This window comes from Dermacentor silvarum, chromosome 1 (assembly GCF_013339745.2).
Source record: "Dermacentor silvarum isolate Dsil-2018 chromosome 1, BIME_Dsil_1.4, whole genome shotgun sequence".
Classification (NCBI taxonomy): domain Eukaryota; kingdom Metazoa; phylum Arthropoda; class Arachnida; order Ixodida; family Ixodidae; genus Dermacentor; species Dermacentor silvarum.
In genome coordinates this window covers 318,109,872-318,133,046 of record NC_051154.1, presented here as the reverse complement: position 1 = coordinate 318,133,046, position 23,175 = coordinate 318,109,872, and the positions used below count along the sequence as shown (strand labels likewise).

Below are 23,175 nucleotides of genomic sequence, written 5' to 3'. Positions count from 1 at the left end.
TGCCTGAGGTGAGTCACCTTTGACTCTTTAATTTAGCTACAGTCGAATCTCGTTAATTCGAATACCTTACTTCGAACATACCTTGCACCGACAATGCTCTTAGCAGCGCGCCAAATCACGCGGCGGCGCCTCCGACCGGCATTGCTCCGACACCGCCATAGAGCAAAAGCTCAGGAGAGACCCCTCAATGCCGCTTGCAAAGGAACGGGGAAAAAAATAAAAAAGAACCCGCTGCGGAAATTTCACCCTCTCTCAAATTGCAAGGTCGCCGTTTCTGCATCGCGCCGGAACAAGCGTCTACGTGCCGACTAGAGTGTTCTAGACAACCGTATTCTAGCACACACTAGTGCCGACGTCTCAGCCACGCGGATAAAATGGCAGTGAACCCTTCTCCTCTATTTTCTAGTCACATGTTGACCTTGCACGCTGCGGCAGCAGAGCAGAGGGAAGCAGCGGCGGAGGCGCAGTCAGGCCAACGAAACTGCTCACGCCCGCAAACGCTCGCTTCCCGATAACGGCAGAAAACGAAACTTCAGGGAGCGGCTAAAATAAGCTGGCGCCAGCACGGAGGCGGGCACGCACGGAGATGTGCGCACGGAGTCGAAGGTGAAAGAGCTACGAGGGAGTTGAGAGGGAGGCCGAGGGGAGCCACCGAAGCGGCGGAGTTGACGCGGCCAAATCCGCATCCCTGCCGCCCTCCTCCCTCACCTTCGACGGTCTCCGCGCGCACCCGGCGCACCTGTGTGCCGGCGCCGCCCGCTCCCTGAAGCTTCGTTTTCTGCCATTATCGGGAAGCGACCGTTAGCCGGCGTGGGCACTTTTGTGGCCCGCGATATTTCACGACTCGCACCGTTCGTGCATCGTGCTATGGTGCACGAATACTTCAAAAATACGTCCTTTTAATTCGAACAAATTTTCGGGCCCCTTCGAGTTCGAATTATCGAGATTCGACTGTAGTTTTAATTGTGTTTCGATGATACGAATTTCGGCTAATACGAATATTTCTCGTGACCCCGTGAGATTCGTATCATCGAGCTTTCACTGTAGCTAACGAGGCTTTTAGAAGTTCCCTTCAGTGTTCTGCACAAACACCCAAGAGTGTTTGTGCAGAAGCTGTGGATGGTGAAAAGATGTATAGAAACTAAAGGTGCAAGAACAGCAACCATGTGAGTGTACTTGAACAAACATTTTGCTTTTATGTCTGAGTTCCGTTAATTCCAACCTAAATGAGAATAGTGCACGAGTTCGTCAAGTTACGTGGTAGATCAAATTGAATGAAAGGGGAAGATCTCTGAATTTTGTCATACCCCTTAATCAAAATCCATCCATCCCTCACCCCCCTCCCCCCCCCACACACACACATACAAAAAGATATCTATGCTGGAGGTACGATTACACGTAGCACAATGTTCAAGTTGAAATACCTCTCCAGCACTGGCCTGATGCAAGGACATGGCCAGATCTGTGGTGCCAAGACCAGCTGCTTCTGGACTCAGATGCACCCAGACACATAGCAGTACATACAGTCGAACATCGCTACAACAAATGACCTGTATGATATAATAAAATATTTCGTATGTCCCAGCCGAATCCAAATCTGCCAAGTGCATTGTGAACGCCTCTACAGCGAAGATACCTACACAGTGAATTTTCCTGCACAACGAAGGAATATAGGTGAGCCTGAGGGCTTATTTCTTGCTTTACAATGAACGCACATAGCAGCGCCACCACTTCCCCCTCTGTTGCCGCCACAGAATGGCAGTGCACACAGGAAGTGCAACCATGCGGGAGTATTTGGACATCACAGTAGAGCTATGGCGAGTTATTAAGCAATAAGAAAAACCAGTTATGAGCAAAGCTAGTGCAAGCTGTCCAGCATAGGTCCTAGTAAAAAATTTTCTTCATAAAACGCGAATGACACTGAAAACAAAATATAAATTTTCTTTTACAGAGTGTGCAATGATCTCTCTAAAGAGGTTCCTAGCAGAGCATGATAGCACAGTGGCCAGGTAGCTACTACGTATTTTGAAGCCATTGGGAAACCACTGTAAATAGTACTATAATGGGGGCTATGACAGCATAACTTATCTTTGACAGTGCAAGCGCAATAACACAGGGAAAAAAAGTGAAGTATTAAAAGTTAGGCATATATTTTTACAAGTTGGTTTTGTTCAGGTCATTGTATGCACCAGACATGTTCCTTGCTCTTATTTGTTAATGTCTTTACCAAAGGTATTCCTTTTTCTAAATGCTTTCACAAGGTTAAATCAATCATTAGATATTAATCAATTGATCAGTTCACACATCAAGTAACAGCCCCTCTGTTTCTTTTCCTCTATGCAAGACAGTTCTGATCTAGAATCTAGTTTAACTCATACAACAGTCTCTTTTAGACATAAGGGCCCGTAGGAAGAAGGCTAGTTGACTGCTCAACAAAGCAATTAACACTGTATGTTCCATTTAACTGCCACAAAGGCAACAACTAGCTGTTATTAGTAAATGACAGCCATGGCTGAAAAGAAAAAAAAATTAACTTGCTGCAGCATTCCATGGAGCATACGTTCAGAAACCTCAATAAAAATTACTAATGAAACTATCAAATAGCAGTACAGTCTCAGCACTTCATTTGGGGGTTTCCTAGGGTCTAAGCCCAGCAATGGAGAGGATGACGTGTTGCCCGGCAGGAACCACATGCATCCATTGAGAGCACAGTGAAACCAGTCCGCTGAAAGAAAAAAGAATGACTGCAATGCCAATACTCACTGGTTTCCTGAAGGGTAAGGCAATCTGCCTCCGCAACACATGGAAGTAGTTGGCAGGCGTCGTGCAGTTGGCAACAATCATGTTGATTTCGTTCAGCTGACGTGTGGGAAAGTCCTCATCAATGGTCTGTCAGCAGAAGAATGCAGAGCCACAACTGAGAGGGGTTGCCACTCATTCCTCCCAAAGCAATGGAACGCTGTACTATGCGTGCAGAATTTACAAAGAATGTGGTTTCGTAACCTAACTCGAATCAATCGGAAGGCACAATGGGTGCACCTTCAACTGTGGCACTTGTATGCATAAGCATGGCTGTTGCCCGCCCCTTAAAATCCCAACAGTGCAGCCCGACCTCAGGAACGTGCTTCATTTACTTTTGCCACAGATAAGTACAGTAGAATCTCGTTTAATTGAAACTTCAAGAGGAATGGAAATGTATTTAAATAAAATGGAGTTCGAACTAAGGAAAGTCCCTTTAAATATAGCACCCATCAATTGTGTAGTACGCAGCATAAAACCGCATAAACGCGCAAGAAAAGCGAGTCATGGCAACCCTGTGTCAAGTAAACTGCAGCAAGCAACTCGCTCTTCGATGTCACACTTCGGGCACATACCCGTCCGTGTAAGGGTTGCACCCCCAACTTGGCAGCCCAAAATTTGAAAAATGATTTCCAACGGAGAAGCAATCCTGTTCGGTGCCCCAATGCCGTCCGCACGCATCGGCGAATTGTTGCACGGTGCGTACTTCCGTGTGCCACTACTAGATGGCAAGAGCTGCGCGTTGATCTCTGACGCAATGGTACATCTGGGGATCCGGGGTGTGTACAAGTCAAGGCTGCGCTGGCACCATTTTGACCAAAATGTTTCGCCCAGTGTAAGGGCTGCACCTCGTCAAAATTGTGAAAAAAAAAAAATGCTGGCTCTCTCGTATTCGAGAGTAGATGTAAGCATGAAATGGCTACCGGCAAAGCGGATTGGTTGGAGATGATACTTGCCACAATTTTAAAATGGGTATAGTGCATGTTAGCAAGGGCACGGCACACCCCACACCACCACACAACCATCCGCGGCGCGCCGCACACTGTTGGCCTAGTCATGCATGCCACAGAACTCAGACTGCTGGCGCTGAAAAGAGCACAGGGAACCCTGTCTCAGTGCCAAAACATGACAATAAAGTGTATGGAGCCCTGTATCTGCTTTTTGAACGTCGCTATTGGAAGCGACAAATAAAACTTCAGCATACTAGAAGTTACAGCTTCAGTGATATTTGTGAACGAACATCAGGAAGAACTCGGAAGCAATATATTTTGTAACTTGTTTGGGCAGTGACTAGCGTATGTAATGCGGTCCTGTACAAAGGGTTGGGGGCCAGAGACTACATTTTCTTAACTTTTGACTGGTTGCCCGGATGATCTCGTTTGGTTCTCGTAACGATGCCTGGATGTTCTCGTTTGAGTGCCCGGATAACAGCTCTGGCTTATGGCTCAAGGTCACTTGAAGGTCGCCGACGAGGCTAAAAGCATTCTATGCTTAAAAAGTGCGGCCCTTACATGAGTGTATACGGTACTTTACATGTCAGTAATCATTAATCATAGCTCTAACACTTGAGAACTCATTTGTAAATCTCAGATAGTATTAGTTTTGGCCCATAAAAACTCCATAATTAAATCCTTGTTATTTTTTAGTATTAATGCAGAAGGATTACTCTACGCCAAATGCCCTAGCTGTGAACTCAATTCTCTACAAGTTCTATTTCCCCAAATGTGGCCTATTACTGCACCTAGGGTTCGAATTGCGTTCTTAAAGTCTTTCTTAGAAAAAAAAAATTATTTGTCTGCTCGAGTGTTTTGAAGGCATGAAGTAAAATGAAAAATTGAAAGAAATATATGTTTGATTTCAAGAGTACCAGCCATCTTGTGGGCAATTTAGAGAAATTATGCTTTGACATTTATTACTGCATTGATATTTGCTGTATCTATCATCAAATATAGCAAATATCAACCGCAAGTGGAATGTGCCGCTATCATTTGGAATTCGGATCAAGAATACCTCAACAACAAACTCAAATCGCTACAGAATAAGGCTGCTAGATTTGTCATGAAAAAATATTCTTGCTACTACAGCGTAACTGATATGAAATTATCTCTAAATTTATGCATGCTCAAAAAAAGACTTTGTTACACTGTTATCTCACTTTCACTGACTACAGTATAGACCACTTAAAACGTAACGGCTTATAGTGCAGGACTGGATATAATACGGTCTTTTCAGACTCCCGTTAATTTTCCCATAGCACTCTATGTATACGCGCAACAGCTTATTGTGCAGTTGCAGGAAACGAAATACCGGTTAAAATGCGGCTGCCTGGAAGTTCGTCAGTCAACCGAAACGGCGAACGCTTCCCTAAAGCTGCAGTATACTCCGACGTAACACGCGCGCGTCGAGCTCCGCAACGTCACAGTGGCAAACAACCAGCGTCTCTACTCCAACGACACGATGCAACCGCCGTGTCTGGCGCCGTCGGGGGCGTTCTAATGTTGTTGGCGCATGAACAGCTCGGTTCCTATATTTCACCACGCGCCGAAAGCACGTATGCTGCCGCAACTCTCTGCGCATTATCAAGCATGGTGTCACGCGTGCACAAGCAAACATGCATCTCACTCGATGACCGCGGATATTCGCTGTTGAAATGTTGGAGTGAAGAAGCGCGGCAGCAGCAACGAGCGAATTGTGGCCTTGGTGCTGTGTCTCACATCAACGCGAACTGAGCCGCGAAAACACAGTGCACGGCGGACTACGCCTCCGTCTCAGTTGGCTTTCAAGATACAGCGGCCCCAGTGCTCAGCTGCTCGGGCCGCCCGGAGTACAGCCCCCTCCCCAACCGGAGCCTTGCGTGCGTGAGATTGCGCCGCGATCACCGGCTCACCCTCACACGCGTTCACTCGCACATGCAGCATACTGTGCGCGGTGACGATTTTATTGCCCTTGGACTTTATACGTAACCTCACGGCAATAGCAACGGCAACGGTAGAAATGCGCCTGGAGTGTCCGTATAATTGCTATCGGAATAAAATTGTTGTTTTGTTTATACAGTCGAATCTCGTTAATTCGAACACACTTAATTCGAACTGCCGGTTTATAGTAGAGTCCCGCTACAACGAAATTCACAGGACACGCGAAAAATTTCGTTGTGGAGGAACTTCGTTGACACGAAATTAGTGTGTACAGTTAAACCTGCTTATAACGAACCTCCATATAACGAATTCCTGGATATAACGAAGTTTTTCTATTCCCCACCGTTACTCCCTAGAATCACATGTATTTGAGACCTCTACGTAACGAAGTGGCAGCGGGAGACCCCCTCGAAATAACGAAATTTTCCCGCCGACAACCTAGAGATTTCGCCCCAAATTTTGTCATTTTTGCACGAGCAGCAACCGGAAGCACCTTCTTCGCCGCGGCGGAATGCGAAGCAAGCGCACGTGTGCGAGGCAGGCCTGCACCCCTCGACCCGGCGATCTTGCCGCCGCGGGCATGACCTTTCCCCCTCCATTCATTCCAACCTGATTGATCCTACCGCTTGCTGCAGCTGGCCTAGCCCGCCAAGATGGGACTCTCCTTTTCCAGTTGATGTTGCCAACGCGAATGGCAGACGCTGGGACACATCACACTCGATGAGCGCGGACACACGCTGTCAAATGCTGGCGGCGTGTGGAAGCGCCGCTGCAGAAGCGAGCGAAGTGACCTTCGTGCTGTTGTCTATTGCTTCAACACAAACTGAGCACCGAGAACACACAGCACGCACAAAGCTACGAGCCGCCGACGCACCTAACTGCCTAGACTCTGCCTCAATGCAGATCGCTTTCAAGATACGGCCCGCGCGCCCGCGTGCCGCCGCGCAGTACGCAGTTGATGCCAGAGTACAGTACAACGCCGCCCACTCTACCTCCGTCCCTCGCTCCCTCGCCGGTGCCTCGTGCACAACGAAAGAAGGCGCGCTTCCTCTCTGCTTTTCTTTCTTGTGCGCGCGAGATTTAGACGCGGCCGTCGGCTCCCCTTGCAGGCTTTCACTCGCACATACAGCATACGGCGCGCGGCGACTGCGTTATCGCCCTTGGACTTTATACGGAACATCTATGAGCCAAAACCAATTTTAGGGCCACAACGCGTCATAGACACCATCTTTAATTACCAAATACGGATCTCAAGGGCCATATTTTTGCTGGCGGATACCGAAAATACGTCATAGTTGTCGCATCCGGCACTTTGGGCGGCCTATGCCATCGTAAAGCCACCAAGCTAAGCGACATGAAAAGTCAAAATGGCCACTCGGGCTGGCACGGGGTGGCAGTTCGCATCGTATGATGCGGGAACGGTCCCACAGTTGCGACGCAACAGCGGGGTTACCAATGCATTGGGTTCTATGGGAGCTGTGCCGGGACCGGCCGAAAACGACGTAACGGCCGGGAAAACGCAGCACCCGGGAACGTAACAGCGGGGTTCTCCTGTAACACTATACGACGCCATCGTGACGCTCGCGGTTCGTTTCCGATGCCTCTCGCTTGTGGGGAAACGACATACGTCCACGCATCCAGTACCTGCTGCGACATTCCAAGGATGAGTGCTTCGATGAAAACGTAAAACGGGTGCGCGTTACAATCGAGGGCGCGTTAGAATCGAGTAAATACGGCAAGCGTTTCTTTTTCGAATTTTCATGCCGAATCTGCATATAACGAAATCCTCTTTATAACGAAGTTTTTCGGGAATTTGTCAATTTCGTTATATCCAGGTTTAACTGTATATACGTACGCCAAACGGCAAAGCCGCGAACGAAACTGAAACCATCGTCCGGGAAATTTTCGCGATGGTGTGGGGGCAAAGATTGAGACGTACCGAAGGCGGTCAATAAGGTGTCAACTTCATGAGAGAATGCATTTCGCACCGCTGTTACAGCATTTTTCGTACATTGCGGCTGACACCTAACCCAACGCGTGTGCCCGGCCGATCACAAAACACTCAATTTGCGGCATATGCAGTCGCAATGAAGCGGTTTGAAATATCACGATTTCATTGCATATTTATGACAAAGTCGGCAAACTTGGCAAGCTTGCGCTTACCGGAAGTTGCCAGAAGTGGGTCAGCCTGGATTTCTTACGCTTCACGGCAAGCAAAGGCGTTACTGAAGTCTCACAGTCCGTTAAAAGAGCCATCTCAATGTCATTGTCGTGGGTTCTGATAACTTTTAGGATGAGGTCAAAAACATCCATTACTTTCAAAGCAGTCGCCGGAGTCACTGTGTCTAGCGGGTTGTCATTTTCCCCAGACGACGAAACGTTGGCATCATGTTGAGAACAGCGGCTGCGGCGCGGCCGCCGTATCTTGAAAGCAATCTGCACCGTGCACAAAGTGCGCGCCCGCGCTATGGTGGCTAAAAGGGCCATACCCGCACGGTCCTCATCTTAAAAGCGATCTACGATGTGGGCAAAGTGCAACTAGTGTCGGTAGAGTGGTGTGCGCTGTGCTTTCGACGTTTAGTTCGCGTTGAAGCGAGAGACGGCACAGAGGTCAATTTGCTCGCTGCTCCGCGGTCGTCGAGCGAGCTGTGTTCATTATTACCTGTGCGGGCGTGACACCATGCTTGATAATTTAGTTAGTAAGCGAATGTTTACAAGTTCTTACGGCCGATTAAACTACGATCCTTAGTTCCTATAGCTGTCTACTAATCTGCTATCGCAATCGATGCTTCGCCTTTCGGGCAAAACTGCGAACTTTTTTCCTTCTGCTTTCTGCCTCGGCGATCATATGTGCCTTCTCGAGAGAGAGAATTTACGCTTCCTTGTTTGGCACAGCCAGTTCGACCGGACACACACCACAGAAAACGGCACCAATTGTGGTGATCTCGTGCAGTCTCGCGCAGGCGCGTGATGACCACGCGTGGCTATGGATTGCAGTGGTGTAAATCAGTACTTTGAACTTGATTTCATTCGTGAAAACCTTGTTCAAGCGGACATACTATCGTCACAGCTTTGGAAGGGCCTACCAATTTGACTACTCGGTCGTTCCAATTTCAATTCAATCCCAGGTAATTCGAACGCAAAAGCATTTGTGACAGTTAATTCGAACATACCGTGCACCGACAATGCTCTCAGCAGCGAGCGCGCCAAATAACACGGCGGCACCTCCGACCGGCATTGCTCCGACACTGCCATATAGCAAAAGCTTAGGAGAGACCCCTCAATGCAGCGGTGGAGGTCCAGTCCGGCCAACGAAACTGCTCCCACTCCGGCAAACACTCGCTTCCCGATAACGGCAGAAAACGTAGCTTCAGGGAGTGGGCTAAGCCGCCACCGGGCCGGCTGGAGCGGTGGCGCCGGCACAGCGGCGGGGGCGCACGGAGGCAGTCGAAGGTGAGGGAGCTATGAGGGAGTTGAGAGAGAGGGCGAGGGGAGCCACCAAAGCCACTGCCACCGAAGCTGCTGAGTTGCCGAGGCCAAATCCGCTTCCCTGCCGCCCTCCTCCCTCACCTTCGACGGTCTCCGCGCGCGCGCCCATCGCCATGCCGGCGCCGCCCACTCCCTGAAGTTTCGTTTTCTGCCGTTATCGGGAAGCAAGCGTTGGCCGGCGTGGGCAGTTGCGCTCGCTATGCACTTGCGCGCCGCGATATTTCACGACTCGCATCGTTTGTGCATCATGCTATGGTGCTCGAATACTTCAAAAATACGTCTTGTTAATTCGAACAAATTTTCGGGCCCTTTCGAGTTCGAATTATCGAGATTCGACTGTAGTGCGGTACCGCATATAGTGCGGATATTAGCGACTCCGGCGACTTACATTATAAGTGGTCTACACTGTATATCATAATCCCTCGGCATTAACAGAAGCCCATATAAAACCGGCCCTTCGCATCTTTCCCCGATTAGATCACAGTTTTAAAGTGCAGCCAAAGTTAACTCGTACTAAACTCATGCATCAGTCACCACTATTCCTTGCCATCTATCATTGGAACAGACTGCTAGCTGAAATCGCTTCCGAGAACAATCAGGATGCTTTTCTTAATAAACTGAAGTGCTGGATGCATACTGATAAATAAAAGCCTTTCCATGACCTATATTTTTAGCTTGTAATTCAAACTTGTATTTGTACAATTCAATCTTGTATTTGTACATCTCAATCTTGTATTGGTGATCTTGTATCTTGCATTCTGTGTAGGATTTCTTTCTTTTACTTGTGGTGCTATGTATATTGTCCATTCATTGCTTTTTTTTTTTTCAACCCCCTATGTAATGCCTGTAAAAGAGCCTTTAGGGTACATGAAAAAAAAAAAAAAAGCAAGAAGCCCAACTTGGCCCTTACATGAGAATTGTACGGTATATTGTGAATCCTTAATGGTACTCACCGGAAAGACGTCAGATTCTTCACTGCAGAGCTGGAGGAAACGTTCAGGCCTGCCACTTGAGTGCTCAGGACCCTGTGCAAATAAAAAAAATTATCTGAAATACTTTACAGGGCACTATGGAGTAGGGAGCCAAGGAAAAGGGGGGCATCACAGCAGAATTTATATATTTATTTATATGGGTACCTCACGGGTTTCACGTGGGAACATTGTGTAAGGGGGGAATAGAAATTCTCGTTTCTACAAAGAGCCATCAAGACAATGTAAAATAGAAAAAAAAAGACAAACTCATGGTTGTAAGAAACACAAAATGTACACAGAAATAAAATATACAATGTTAAGGACGACGCATAAGGTTATGAATCTGTATAAACAGCTGTACCTAGCCAAGAATACATTTCTAGTACTGAAGAAACAGCGCCTGCAGCAGTTTCGTAAAGTTTTTGGTATCTTGAACGTTGGCTATATTATCTGGAAGATTATTCCAGAATACAATGGCATGTGGCAATGCAGATATGTTAAATGCATTTGTGTGACCATAGAGACGCTGAAAATTGAGGCTGTTGTGCAAACGGCAGGAACAGCGATAAGGTCTAAGAAGCGGCAATGAAGAGGGATGTTTCCTGTTGATGATTTTGTGGAGCAGACAGACAAGTGAAATGTTTCTGCGCGAGTCCAACGAAGGAAGTGATAGCGATTGTTTGATTCTAGTCACATTGGAATGTCTGCTGTAGTCACTGACGATGAAATGTGCGACACGGTTTTGAACTGATTCTAAACATCGGATTAGATAGGCTTGTTCGAGAGGCCATATGGGAGATGCATAATCGAGTTTAGGACGTACAAATGTTTGGTAGGCGAGCTTCCGCGTGGAGGGGGGGGAGGCATCGCGAAGATTGAACTTTAAGTAACCTAGCATACGAGACGCCTCTGCTGTTATCTTGCTAATATGAGTAGAACAAGAAAGGAGGGATGTGAGGTGGATGCCCAAGTACTTGTAAGATGAAGTTGGATGGACATGATTACCATCAAGGAAATATTCAAACGTAGAGATTGATCGCTTTCGAGTAATAGTCATTTCGTTACACTCAACATTTAAGGTCATCAGCCAAGCTGAGCAGCAGGTTGTTACGCGATCGAGGTCTTGCTGCAGTGCGATATGATCTGATGGTAACTAGATTTTGCAATAGATTATGCAGTCGCCCACAAAAAAAGGCTAATAGATGATGTGATATCTGAAGGAAAGTCGTTTATAAAAATGAAAAATAACAAAGGCCAATGACACTCCCCTGTGGAAATCCAGATATCACTTCAGTGAGAGGGGAAGACATGTTATTAATTACGGTGAACTGCTTACGAAAACACAGAAAGTTTCTAATCCAAGAGGCCATCAGAGAATCAATGTTAAGAGATGACACTTTAGCTATTAATCTTCAATGGCTACGTGATCAAACGCCTTGGAAAAAATCAATGATAATGCAATCTGCTGAAAAATGTCCATCCACATTATTGAAAAGCTCGTTTGTGAATTTGATGAGCTGTGTATTGCAAGAAAGCCCTTTGCGGAAGCTGTGCTGGTTACAGAAAAAGTAATTGTTTAGCTCCAAGTGAGATGTAACGTATGATGAAATAATGTGCTCGAGTAGCATACATGGTATGCTTGTAGGAGATATGGGACAATTGTTACTAGGCAAGCATTGACACCGGATTTGAAGATGGGGATGACTTTGGCAATCTCTCCAGTTTGTATCGATTGCTGAAAAATATGGCAGAGAATGGTGCTAGATGGAACAACAGTCTGCTTTAAAATTTTAGAGTTAATATGCCTTGGTTGAATGTACACTGAGGAAAAATAAAGAACTTAGCACCAGGAAGTTGCACTATGTTATAAAAATTCATGTTGTCAATGAAATGTCTCACAATTTAACTGTAAGGCAGTGATGTCTAGAACACTATTCAATAATCAAATAGCGGGAGGAAGGGCTGATGAGTTAAAAGATAGTGTTCTATAGATCGCCATTAAATTACAGCACAAGTGTATAACAATGTGCAACGTGCACTATAACAATGTCCACTATGGTTCACGAAAGAACTTTATGAATTACTGCAATGACAACATGTGACAAGGAGTGACGATAAACAGAACAAATGAATCTTTTCACTAGTACAGTCAAACTTTGATATAGTGAAAACAGTTATAACAAATTATCAGATATAACATACTAAAAAAAATGTGGTTGCCCATGCTTTATTTTGATGGTGTAGTAAGGCTCTCTAACTACTACCGCTTAGCGAGCGTTTCTCGCATGAAGCAAAAGCTTGAGCTACCTCCCCTTTCTACTAGACGTCGAATATCCCGCTTATGCCTGTTTCATAAAATATACTACACTAATAATGACCTAAAAATTACACTTTTTTCGCCCCCAAGCCATTTGTCATCCCGTATTGATCATCGAATGAAGGTTGGGGTGCCTCAGTGTAAAAGCAATGCATACCTCGAAGCCTTTATCCCGAAAACAAGTCAAGACTGGAATCGCTTTCCCGCCTCCATCATCACTATTACAGACCGTGATGTGTTCAAGTCGGCTATCTGTGATCATGTGCTGCCTCATTAACCATTTTTTCATTTTTTTGCTACTGCCACTCCTTTCTGTAATGCCTGTTCAGTCTTGAGAGTAAATAAATGAAATGAAATAACGAAACTGAAAACGTGGGACCTGACATGGCATCGGTTATAACAAAGCAAATTTTTGCTTGCATGCGACTCAAGATATGTATTATGGTAGCAAAAGTGTCAAATGCAGTCGGTGACCAAGTTTTCAGATGGCTTGTTTTTCGGACTTTTGCGATTATTCTGACTTCCCGGCAGCAATGACACCTACCCCTAAAATCAATGTTAATGGCAACCTAAATTTCAGATGTCGCATGATGTGCTACTCAACTTCTTGGACATAATACGCTCGTGCAATGTACTACAAACATGGTGGCTGCGAGCAAAGTTGCTCCTGTATTGACGCAGCACTAAACTGCAACTTTAGTTACAGGCTTCCGACAAAGCGGTGGCGGTTACCACCTCCGTGTCCGGCTGCAAGAAAAATTCACCGATGAGTGGCAAAATGGCTGGCGACGAGCCACCTATCGGCGATCAAACGCGAGAACACACACATGGACTAGACTCACAGCCATATAGCAGCGGAGTTTAAGTCCACACTTTCACCTTATTTTTATCACATGACCACAGACCACACTCGACCTTGAGTCCAGAAAGTCCCCTTTGCTGGAGTGGTTGATGAGCTTCAGTACAGATTTTTGGGTTTCTTTGGAAATTTCTGAGCTGAAGTTGCATAATAATAAACTTAGTGTCTGCTCCACAACATTGAAGCATAAAACGGATCCTCAAGCAACTGGAAAAAAAGCTAAGATAACCCCCCCTTTTCAAATCAGGCAATCGCACATGCCCTATTTGTTACTATCCAACTTCTGATACCTGAATCTCGTCTAAGCTCCTAGAGCACGTAATAGCCTTCAATGTCATGAATCACTCAGAAAAAATGAATTTTTTTTCCTTATTAACATGCATTTATATGATTTTACTCTTGTGGAACACAACTCACTGAGTTTCCCCCTGACATACTAATTTCCTTGGATATCTTGAAATATACGACATTTTTTTAAGACTTTGAAAAGGCATGTGATTGTGTTCCGCATTAACCTACTCGTAAAATTAACTTGCTGTGGCTTACCTTCTAACTTAATTAACTGGATTGAGGACTTCCTTAAAGGTTGTATACAATTCACCTCAGCCAATAACCACCAATCACCACTCCCTAATGCAACATCAGGAGTTCCACAGGGCGATAGCCTATCGCTGCTACTATTCCTAATCTACATAAATGATCTCCCTACTAAATTAAAAATAAACAGACTTTTTGCAGATGATTGCGTAGTATACTCAGCCATCCCGAGCACTGACGGTAACACCATTCTACAGGATGATACTGGTGAAATAAATGGCTTATGCCCCTTAACTTATCAAAATGTAAACTAATCTCATTTTCTCATAAACGTGACATCATTCACCACACCTACAATATTATTTTGTCCCTGTAAGCCCTGGAACTTCCTACAAGTACCTTGGCATTCATATGACACCATTATCCTGGGTACTGCACATCAACACTATTTGCTGCAAAGCTTCCAGAACTCTTGGGTACCTCCCACACAATCTGAAGTCTGCATCCATTGAAATAAAAAAAAACTAGCTTATCACCTTCATCTGTCCAAAGCTCGAATATGCTTCATCAATCTGGTATCCCTCACAAACTTATCTGACAATTAACTTGGAAGCCATACAAAACTGCGTCACTCGCTTTATCACCTCACCATACTCGCCCGAAACCAGCATCACAATTCTAACACTGTCTCCCTTCCAACACTCCAATTGCGTCTTTACATTGTCTGTCTACCGTATTTTCCGGTCTATAAGTCACACCGATGCATAAGACGCACCTCTTCGTTCGGTAAGCGATTAAAAAAATATTGTGACGTTTCTTTCCATGAACGTGGGTCACGCGCAAGCGTAAGGGTGCTTCTAGCTCACTGTAGTAAGGGTACCATATATTTCCGCTCCAGGCGCATTTCTGTCGTCGTGGTTGCCACGATGTTCCGTATAAAGTCCAAGGGCGATAAAGGGCGATAACATCGTCCCCGTGCGCCATACTCTGTATGTGCAAGTGAAAGCGTCCGACAGTGAGCCGAATCGCGCACAAGGGAGGAAAGCGGGAAGGCGGTTTGTATGCTGGTAGCAACTGCGTAGTTTGCACAGCGGCGCGCGCTGTATCTTGACAGCAATCTGCAGATGCGACAAATTCGGGGTCGGCCGACACACGGTCGACCTGCCGCCGCTTGCGTTGCTGCTCCGTCCTCATCGCACGGCGCTCGGGAACTCGATCACGAGAAGAACTTGGCACCTCGATAGCGCGCACAGAACACGCAGCAATGAAGTCAACCAGCGCGCTTCGCGTGGCCATAACATCGAATATGTTTTTGACGGCAGTTTTCCCGGAAAAAAGAAAAGGTACATAAGTCGCACCGTTATAAAAGACGCACCGACGAAAAATTCAGAAAAGAAACGCGCCTTATACACCGGAAAGTACGGTACATCTTCTTCATGGCGTATACTATCATCTGAAATCAAGGCACACATTATTGAAACCACCTAACCTAGTCTCACGGCGCTTAAATCACTCCCATCCAATTGCACGCATATACGACCGAAAATCGACTTGCACGAGCTCTTTTTTTTTTTTGAGACGCTATAACTACTTGAAATTCACACCTGTCGATACAGTATCATGCTCTGACCACACATCTTTCAGAAAAAAATTAGATGATCATTTTGCATCAATCCCAACTTGATCCTTGATTGTACAGTAAAACCTCGTTAATTCGACCCTCGTTAAGTCGGAAAATCGTATCATTCTGACACGTCTTTTGGCCCCGGCCAGCGTATGCATTATTTAATGCAATGAAACTCATTCATTCGAACGTATTTGGCCGCACATTGGTTGATTCGGACGACTCTCGGAGCTCAGCGAGCACTGCAAATGTGCGACGCAAAAGAGCTAAAACGGCGTTAGCGCCCATGAAACAAAGCGGCGGAGTTTGCATTGCCATAGTTATCAGTGGAAATCGTACGGGAATGACAGCAACGCTGCAATACTCCATGCCTATTTGTGCCTTTAAAGCCTATATTCTTGCATTTCCTGCCGCGCATAGCACCGTGTTGGCTGTGTGCCTTCATGACATTCACAATCACGTCGATGGCGGCCGCAGTTTCGTCCACAGCGGTTGCAGCAAACAGTAGTTTCGGTTTGGCTCGGTGCGCCCATCGGCTGCGTGCCTTCATAGCTGCATAGTGGCAATCCATCATCGCGTCGTTAGCGACCACGATTTAATTTGCAGTTGCAACAAATGGTAGTTTAGTTTTGACTCGGTGTGTGCGTCGGCCGCGAGCCTTCAGAACCGCAAGGTCGCCGTCCATGATCGCGACGACAACAGCTGCGGTTGTGGCAAACAGTAGTTTCATTTTTACTTAGGGCAAAGCTGTCGAGGATGAAGAGCGTCATCTACATCGCGATGGGCGGCGACCTGGCGATACTGGCAAAAAAATAATTGGGATGAGCGCTCGCTAATGAAAAGCGTGTCTCAGGACGCACTGTGAAGTCGCGAGGCCTCCGCCACTGTGAGTGCTAATCAGTGACGAGATGACGAGAAGTGCAGCTTTAGCAGTGATTTTGCGCAAAATAGAAACAGGATTTGCTGATTCATTCAGTAAATAAAAGCGTGTAGACATAGTAAGCATTTGTTTATTGTTTTCTTGATACCCACGTCGACATTCGTTTAATTCAGACATTTTTTTCGGCCCTGTGAAATACGAATTAACGACGTTTTACTGTATATCTTCTCTGTCGTGTTGCTTTGTTGTTTCATGTATTTTAGCTACTCTTACTAGTTTTTCTTAATGCAAAGCATTCTTTGCCAACTTCAGGCACCGTCCGTCCATCCTCATATGCCACGGTGCTGGCAGTGCCTACAAACTTGAGCTGCTGGATATAGGCGCGTGTTTGCGATGCCGTTGTAGTCAAAGCACTGTCATCACTGCATCATTGTCATTCAAGCTTGGTCATCTAACTCTCGCCTCTGATTTTCATGTACTACCTGCGCTCAAGCCAGGTGATGCACCTAAAATGTGGGCATCTCGGCTGCGAAACACCGGGTCGTGGGTTGCTTCTGCACGAACAGCGATTCAAATGCAACTTTCCAACGAGTGTTGATTTCCGATCACTGGACAGTGATGCACCGCCTCACGCTTGCACTGAACTTTCACAGCCATTTTCATATTTACCAGGCCGTTTATTCAAGTATCGAGGCGTGCTCTTTTGTGCGGCACATGGAGTCTGAGTACGACGACGCTGCGCTTAACTCCAGCAGGCAGCGTTTTTACAGCTACTCGGACTGACGATTCTGGCTTTTGACGCTAACAAAGAAGCTCTTAAAGGCCTGCAGTTTCGTCGAAAACTGTGTCAAATCGGATTTTGTGTTTCTCAGGGAATTAACTTGAGCAGCTCGAGGATGGCGTACCAGTGGGGTACAACTAACTTGGTGCAGAGGAAGAGGAATGTGTTTGCAATGATCGAGCAGCTAAGAAAGTCCACGCATTTTCTGACCCTGAGCATGTTTGAGTTCCACAAGGAGTGCCTACAAGAGCTCATCGAGGGAGTCAAAGAACTGGCTGAGGTGCAATGCCACATGGTTGCAGCTTCTTCGGATGGGGTATTTTGGTGGGAAGCTTTCATGTGCCCACTTGGCGAGAAACGTTGCAGCGCAAGATGACGCCAACTCGCATCGAGCTGGTAAGGCCCGAGAAACTCACGTTGTCATTTGCCTATTGTGCAGTGTTTTGAGACGGTGAGACGAAACCAAAACGAAATTGAATTGGTGAGGGAGTACGGAATATGATGCACGCAGAATGAAACATGCTCACTTCGTACTGACTGCAGCAGGGAACACCAGTCCATTTGGTTTATTGCCTATTAAAAGCGTGCAGTACACTTCCAACGGCACTACGCCACGTGTGGCGTGAAATAGATAGGTCAAGATTAGAGGTGAGCGAATACTCGAATATTTGATTTCAAATCGAATAGTGAGCACTTCAGTAATTCAATATCGAATATTTAGTACTGTTAGATTTTTGGAATATCGGTACCTTCGGTGAACTACCCAGTGGTAGTCAGTGCCTTGACATGTGCAACAATCCCACGGTACGTGACCTTTATCGGTACAAGGTTTGACCAGGTTGCCTGGACCGATCGAAATGATTAGCGCTACACGAACAGAGAGAACAACAAAATCAGCGCGTGTGGATAGCACGGAAGCATGCCTGATGATTGGGCCGATTAGCCATTGGAAGGCATGCTGATCCCATCAAATATGCGAGTTCAGTGTTCACACATGCAGATTCACGCAGTCTAGAGCTTTCTATCCACATGCGAGCACACAGACGAACTTGGCATACAGTAGTTGCCCGCTGATCACCTGCAGACTTGAGCGCCACTTCAACTATCAATTTAACACATTCCTGTCAGCGCCTATACCCATCGATAGCCTATTATTGAAAGTTTCAACTTCAAATTTTACTGCGCTCGGAGCACTTTCGGACTGCTAGCGCCATCCAGCACATAAGAGGACATAATTTTCTAGTTTAGCTTTCGTGTTTATTTTTTTCACCGTGGGGAAATTTTTAAAGTGCCCTTTAGTCAGGCGTGACGACCGCTTGCAGCTTCTGACAAGGCATCGACGTCATGTGCAGCAGTCCTTTGGAAATGGCAAATTTCGACGGATTCCTTCTTGATGGTGGCAGCAGCACAGACTCGGAAGATGATTTTGATTCATTGGACTTCAGCCCGGACTGCGAAAGTGCGTCAAATAGCCCCGAAACGTCGACAGGTATCCGCCGGCAAGTTTCGTTTTCTACTCCGAACTGTTTCGTCGCTGCCACGCTCAAATATAAAGATCTCCGGTGTGTTCTAAAGGTCACAGTTCTTATCTGCAAAGTGTCAACGTCGTTTTGGCAGGACCACTTGCTGGCGGCGGAGGCACAAAGAGTGGAGTCTTGTGCAAGAAGGCCAGGACTGGATCTCGGCATTGCGCTACACTGTGCTGTGCAGCGGTTCGTAAGAGCTGCAGCGGCTTTTACACGCTGGCACGATAGCCGCTTCGGCTAACATTTTTCTTTGTATATAAAAACTTCTGCAGATAGAAAGCTTTGCAGGAATGTTGTATATAGCCTTGTTGTTTAAAATGTATATTTCGAAATTTTTTTATGTTCTCTTGGTACAAAGCAGCATCAATGTTTTTATGGAGTTTTCTCGTTTTGGTTAAAATTTTTTCATGAAATAATCGTTTTCAAGGAATTGTTTAAGTTTGCTTGAATTAATACTATTAGAAAGTACATTCCTTCTACAAATTGATACATTCTAATATCGAGCATTTGCTGTAGCAGTAAAAAAATTGTTTACTAGACTACCCAAAAGTTACCTATTTTCCTGAGGACAGGAAAGTCTTAAGCTGCCGTGGCGGGCGCTTGCTGCTCTCGATTGCGGGTGCCTCGTGCCTTTTCTTGTTCACATGGGATCTAGTGGCCGGAAAACATACAATCGTAGTTTGGCGATGTAATGAATGTTGGTTCTGAAAGACTGTTTTCAGAAAAAATGTAGCCTAACTGCACTGGATAATTTTTTGTGTTCTTGATCGCGAACATCGGCGACGGGAAATCGTACGCAACAGGATCGTATCAACGAGGTTTTACTGTACTAATTTGATGTTCCCCTAAAACAGTGGACCATACTGTGCTTCACTCAAGGAGTGGTGCTATCCTTCGCTTGGAGGAGCCGAGGAAAAAGAACAAGTTGAATCTTGTAAGCAAATAGCAGGTTCAATACAACAGGAACTAAAGGCACAGACTCAATACAAACAATCATGCGGGACAAGTAGTGCTGTGTACCATGCCCTCCATGCCATGAGGCAGAAGCATGACGAGGCCACTCTGCCGGACCCACTTGGCCTGTCCGCTGCTGATGAACTGGTCGATGATGCACTGGGCTGTGTTCATGAAGTCCCCAAATTGGGCCTCCCACATTACCAGCGCATTGGGGTTGGTCATCGAGAATCCCAGCTCAAAGCCTGAGGCGGAAAAGTGCAATTCATGGAATCAAAAGAACAGAGAACAAATAGCACCAGAAAACAAGAAAAGATCTACGCAAGAAGACTGGGGAAACTAATGAAATTATGTATGGACAGTATCGAGTATTAAAGGAAACAGAGAGCACTACACCATCAATTGCCACCAAGATGTGGCAAGAAGGCCTGCAGACTATCTTTCTATGCAGAGACGTCTGCTTGATGCTTCCTATGAGACCTTTTCTGATGAAGTTAAAGAACTGTAGCAATTCCACTTGTTTTACTACTATTTCAGAGTTCCCATTAACTCTTTCATAGCTACGCCTATAGAAATTGATCAATTTGATCAACATTTTTTCAACGCGTTCTTATAAACTTCTGTTAGAATTCTACTAGCAACATCATGCACCATCTGAAATGATGACTGAACTTCAACTAATCGCCCGATCTGACAATTTTTGGCAGATTGTCGAGTCTGGAAAAATAGAACTTTGACTGGGAGTACCGTTGAAACTAGCTTCCAGTGCTCCTAACACTTCAATAAAAAGATGCAAAATTTGCACTTTGGCCGACTAGGCACCATAACTTTTAAATGACAGCAGCAGTAAAGACACAGAAGCTTCCCTGAGGTAGTCAATTTTCTGTTCCAACATATAAGCTGTTTGAATGATGTCTCAAACAACGGTAGATGAGTGCATGTGCGTGTTATTTTGATAATTGTGTTTGACTAATATCAAGTGCAACTTTGTTTTCCCTATCGTGGATTGCTTTTATCCATCAGTGCTTCGACAGCACATCTACAACTTATTACAAGCAATCCTTCCTGTCGTGTGGGGTTTTCACTCAAACAGGAACACTCAAACAAGATTTCAGACCAACCTTCGACCGAAGCATGACCGTATTCATTACTGTACAATATTGTGCAATAGTCCACAATACTGTACACTAGTACTGTACAGGAATTGAACAAAGCACGTGGAGACTCCAGGCATAACAGACCAGCTTGATTGCACAGAACAGCTCATGGAACACAATCAAGTATGGGGTGGCTTCTGCATGCTCCCTGACTTGACAACCAATGCTTTGCGAACCTAAAGAATTCAGTAAAAAACAAACCAGGTGCCTGTTCCAATGAGTAAAAACAAATGCTCCCTGTACAATAGAAACATTCATTTTCACATTTTCCCACATAAGCATGGGCATCACTATGTGTAGTATTGACACCACCAAATTTTCATAATTCTTATTGCGTGATCTGACTTACAAAACATTGGAACTAGAAAGCAGGGGCATATTTTGTACATTACAGATTTTTTTTTTTTTGCTCTCAGTATTCATACTAAAAATAGTAAATTATTAATTTTATACGTGTTCCTTGAGGTGCTTCTTAGGAGTTTCACATAAGAATTCTGAAAAATTGTCTGCGCAATTATTACTGCTATACATCCATTCAAACAACGTGTGACCAGGTCATAATTTTATGTATCGCAGTGGGTGATCATTTCCAAGTTTTCCAAAATTTTTGAAAATCGCCTGTGGCAGACAGCCTAATTCTTGTCCTTGAGCTGGAATACTCGAAGAGGCAGGCATTACTAGCATGAGAAATCGAAATGCATGTTCAGCTAATTAACAAAAATTCACAAATTAATTTCTGAATTATTTTACGGCACATATTGCAATTTACGAATTGCGGTTGGTAAGTTTGCAAGGCGTATCCACTTGAAATGAAGTGGAGCCAGCGCCACTCAGGGCCTTGGTAGGCGGATGTGGACCATCCTTGTTTGGATCGATGGCGTCGTGTAACATGCGGGAACGCAGCTAATAAATCCTCGTATGCTAGCAAATGGCATCAAGGCAGCCAGATTCGAGACCCTCACTATGAATGAACGAGAGAAGAGGGGAAACTGAGGGGCTCGATTTTTTTTTTAATCGTGACCATGTGGGTTCAGCTCCCACTGGTGGCAAGTTATCTTTTCGTCCACTTTCATTTCCCTTTTACTCATTATTTTCTACGTTTCAGTTTGAACCACATCTCCAGGATGACACCAGTTTCGAGATATTCCCGAAAGTGTGGGATGAAATACATGGGCGTTCCAGTTACTTTCGCGCCTCAATTCATAAAAGAGCATTTTGTTAAAAAATTAAGTGGAAAAACAGTGCACTTTTACGGTGAGTTTGATGGTGCATATTTCCATACTGGTATCACTCTGGAAATTCATTACAAGTGGATACGCTTTGCAAACTCACCGGCTACAATTCGTAAACTGTAATATGTGCTGCAAAGTAATTAAGAAGTTTATTAGTGAATTTTTAATTAGTTGAATATGTTCCGATGTCTCGTGCAAGTAATGTCTGCCTCTCTGAATAATCCAGCTCAAGGACTAAAATTATGTTATCTGCAACAGGCAATTTTTGAAAATTCCAGAAAATTTTAAAATGATCACTTCGTAGGTTTCAAATATGTCTTGAAATAAAATTTTAAAACATAAAGGACCGAAAATGAGCACATTTCCAGCGGTAATGAAAGAGTTAACCCTTTCTGGTCCGAATTTTTCAGATCAACTGGAAAATTTACATTACGTGCATCTGAACGAGAAAAGACCACCCAAAAAATTCCCCGGAAAGAGGGTGGTCCCAGGTTGAGCTTCCAGACCAGGACAACCCATGTGGGTTTTCCTTCAGATTTGTGCAGCTTTCAGGTGGATTACAATTTTTCATTTCATGCCTCTACGATCAAGCATGCACAGACTGCAAACTATAAGAGCATCTGAGCAGTGCACACAACATACAAGCGCACATATAAAATATATAGGGGGGAAAAATCACACATAAAAGGCCTTACCAAGTACGCCATACTCGGATAGGGAGCTGTTGCAGACGGTGTAGGGTGCCTGGTCTGGCCAAAGGTGACACAGGGGTCGGTAGGTCGTCTTGTCGATCGTCTGGTTGTGCAGCACATGATGCCGGTGACTATCAAAAGAGGGGCAGATTATCTCAAAGCCTCAAAGACACCGAACAATAAAATGTGGTCTGAACAAGAGAAGGGAAACCGAGGGGCTAAATTTTCTGTTAAACACAACCATGTAAAGTCCATAGACAATGAAGCCAAGGAAAACATAGGGGAAATTAGCTGTGGTTGAAATGTATAAAATAATGAAGAAAAGGGAAATAAAAGTGGACAAAAAGATAACTTGCCACCGGTGCGTGCCGAACCCACAACCTCTGCAGTACACGTGCATTGCACTACCAATTGTGCTACGGCGACAGCCATCGATCTGGCC

General features: G+C 45.3%; 2 protein-coding genes across 5 annotated transcripts in view; one reads left to right on the top strand and one right to left on the bottom strand.

Annotated features, from left to right (window-relative positions):
• LOC119437313 (2-oxoglutarate dehydrogenase complex component E1) overlaps positions 1 to 23,175 on the top strand; it is a 565,962-nt gene that overhangs the window by 189,159 nt on the left and 353,628 nt on the right. The window lies entirely within an intron of this gene.
• LOC119442658 (2-oxoglutarate dehydrogenase-like, mitochondrial) overlaps positions 2,623 to 23,175 on the bottom strand; it is a 77,540-nt gene continuing 56,987 nt past the window's right edge. The window contains exons 10-13 of the mRNA XM_037707622.2: positions 22,737 to 22,864; positions 19,719 to 19,897; positions 10,157 to 10,228; positions 2,623 to 2,889 (exon numbers count right to left, since the gene is read on the bottom strand). Coding sequence (XP_037563550.2) covers positions 2,638 to 2,889; positions 10,157 to 10,228; positions 19,719 to 19,897; positions 22,737 to 22,864 — 631 coding nt within the window. The 3' untranslated portion in view covers positions 2,623 to 2,637. The remainder of the gene's footprint in view (positions 2,890 to 10,156; positions 10,229 to 19,718; positions 19,898 to 22,736; positions 22,865 to 23,175) is intronic.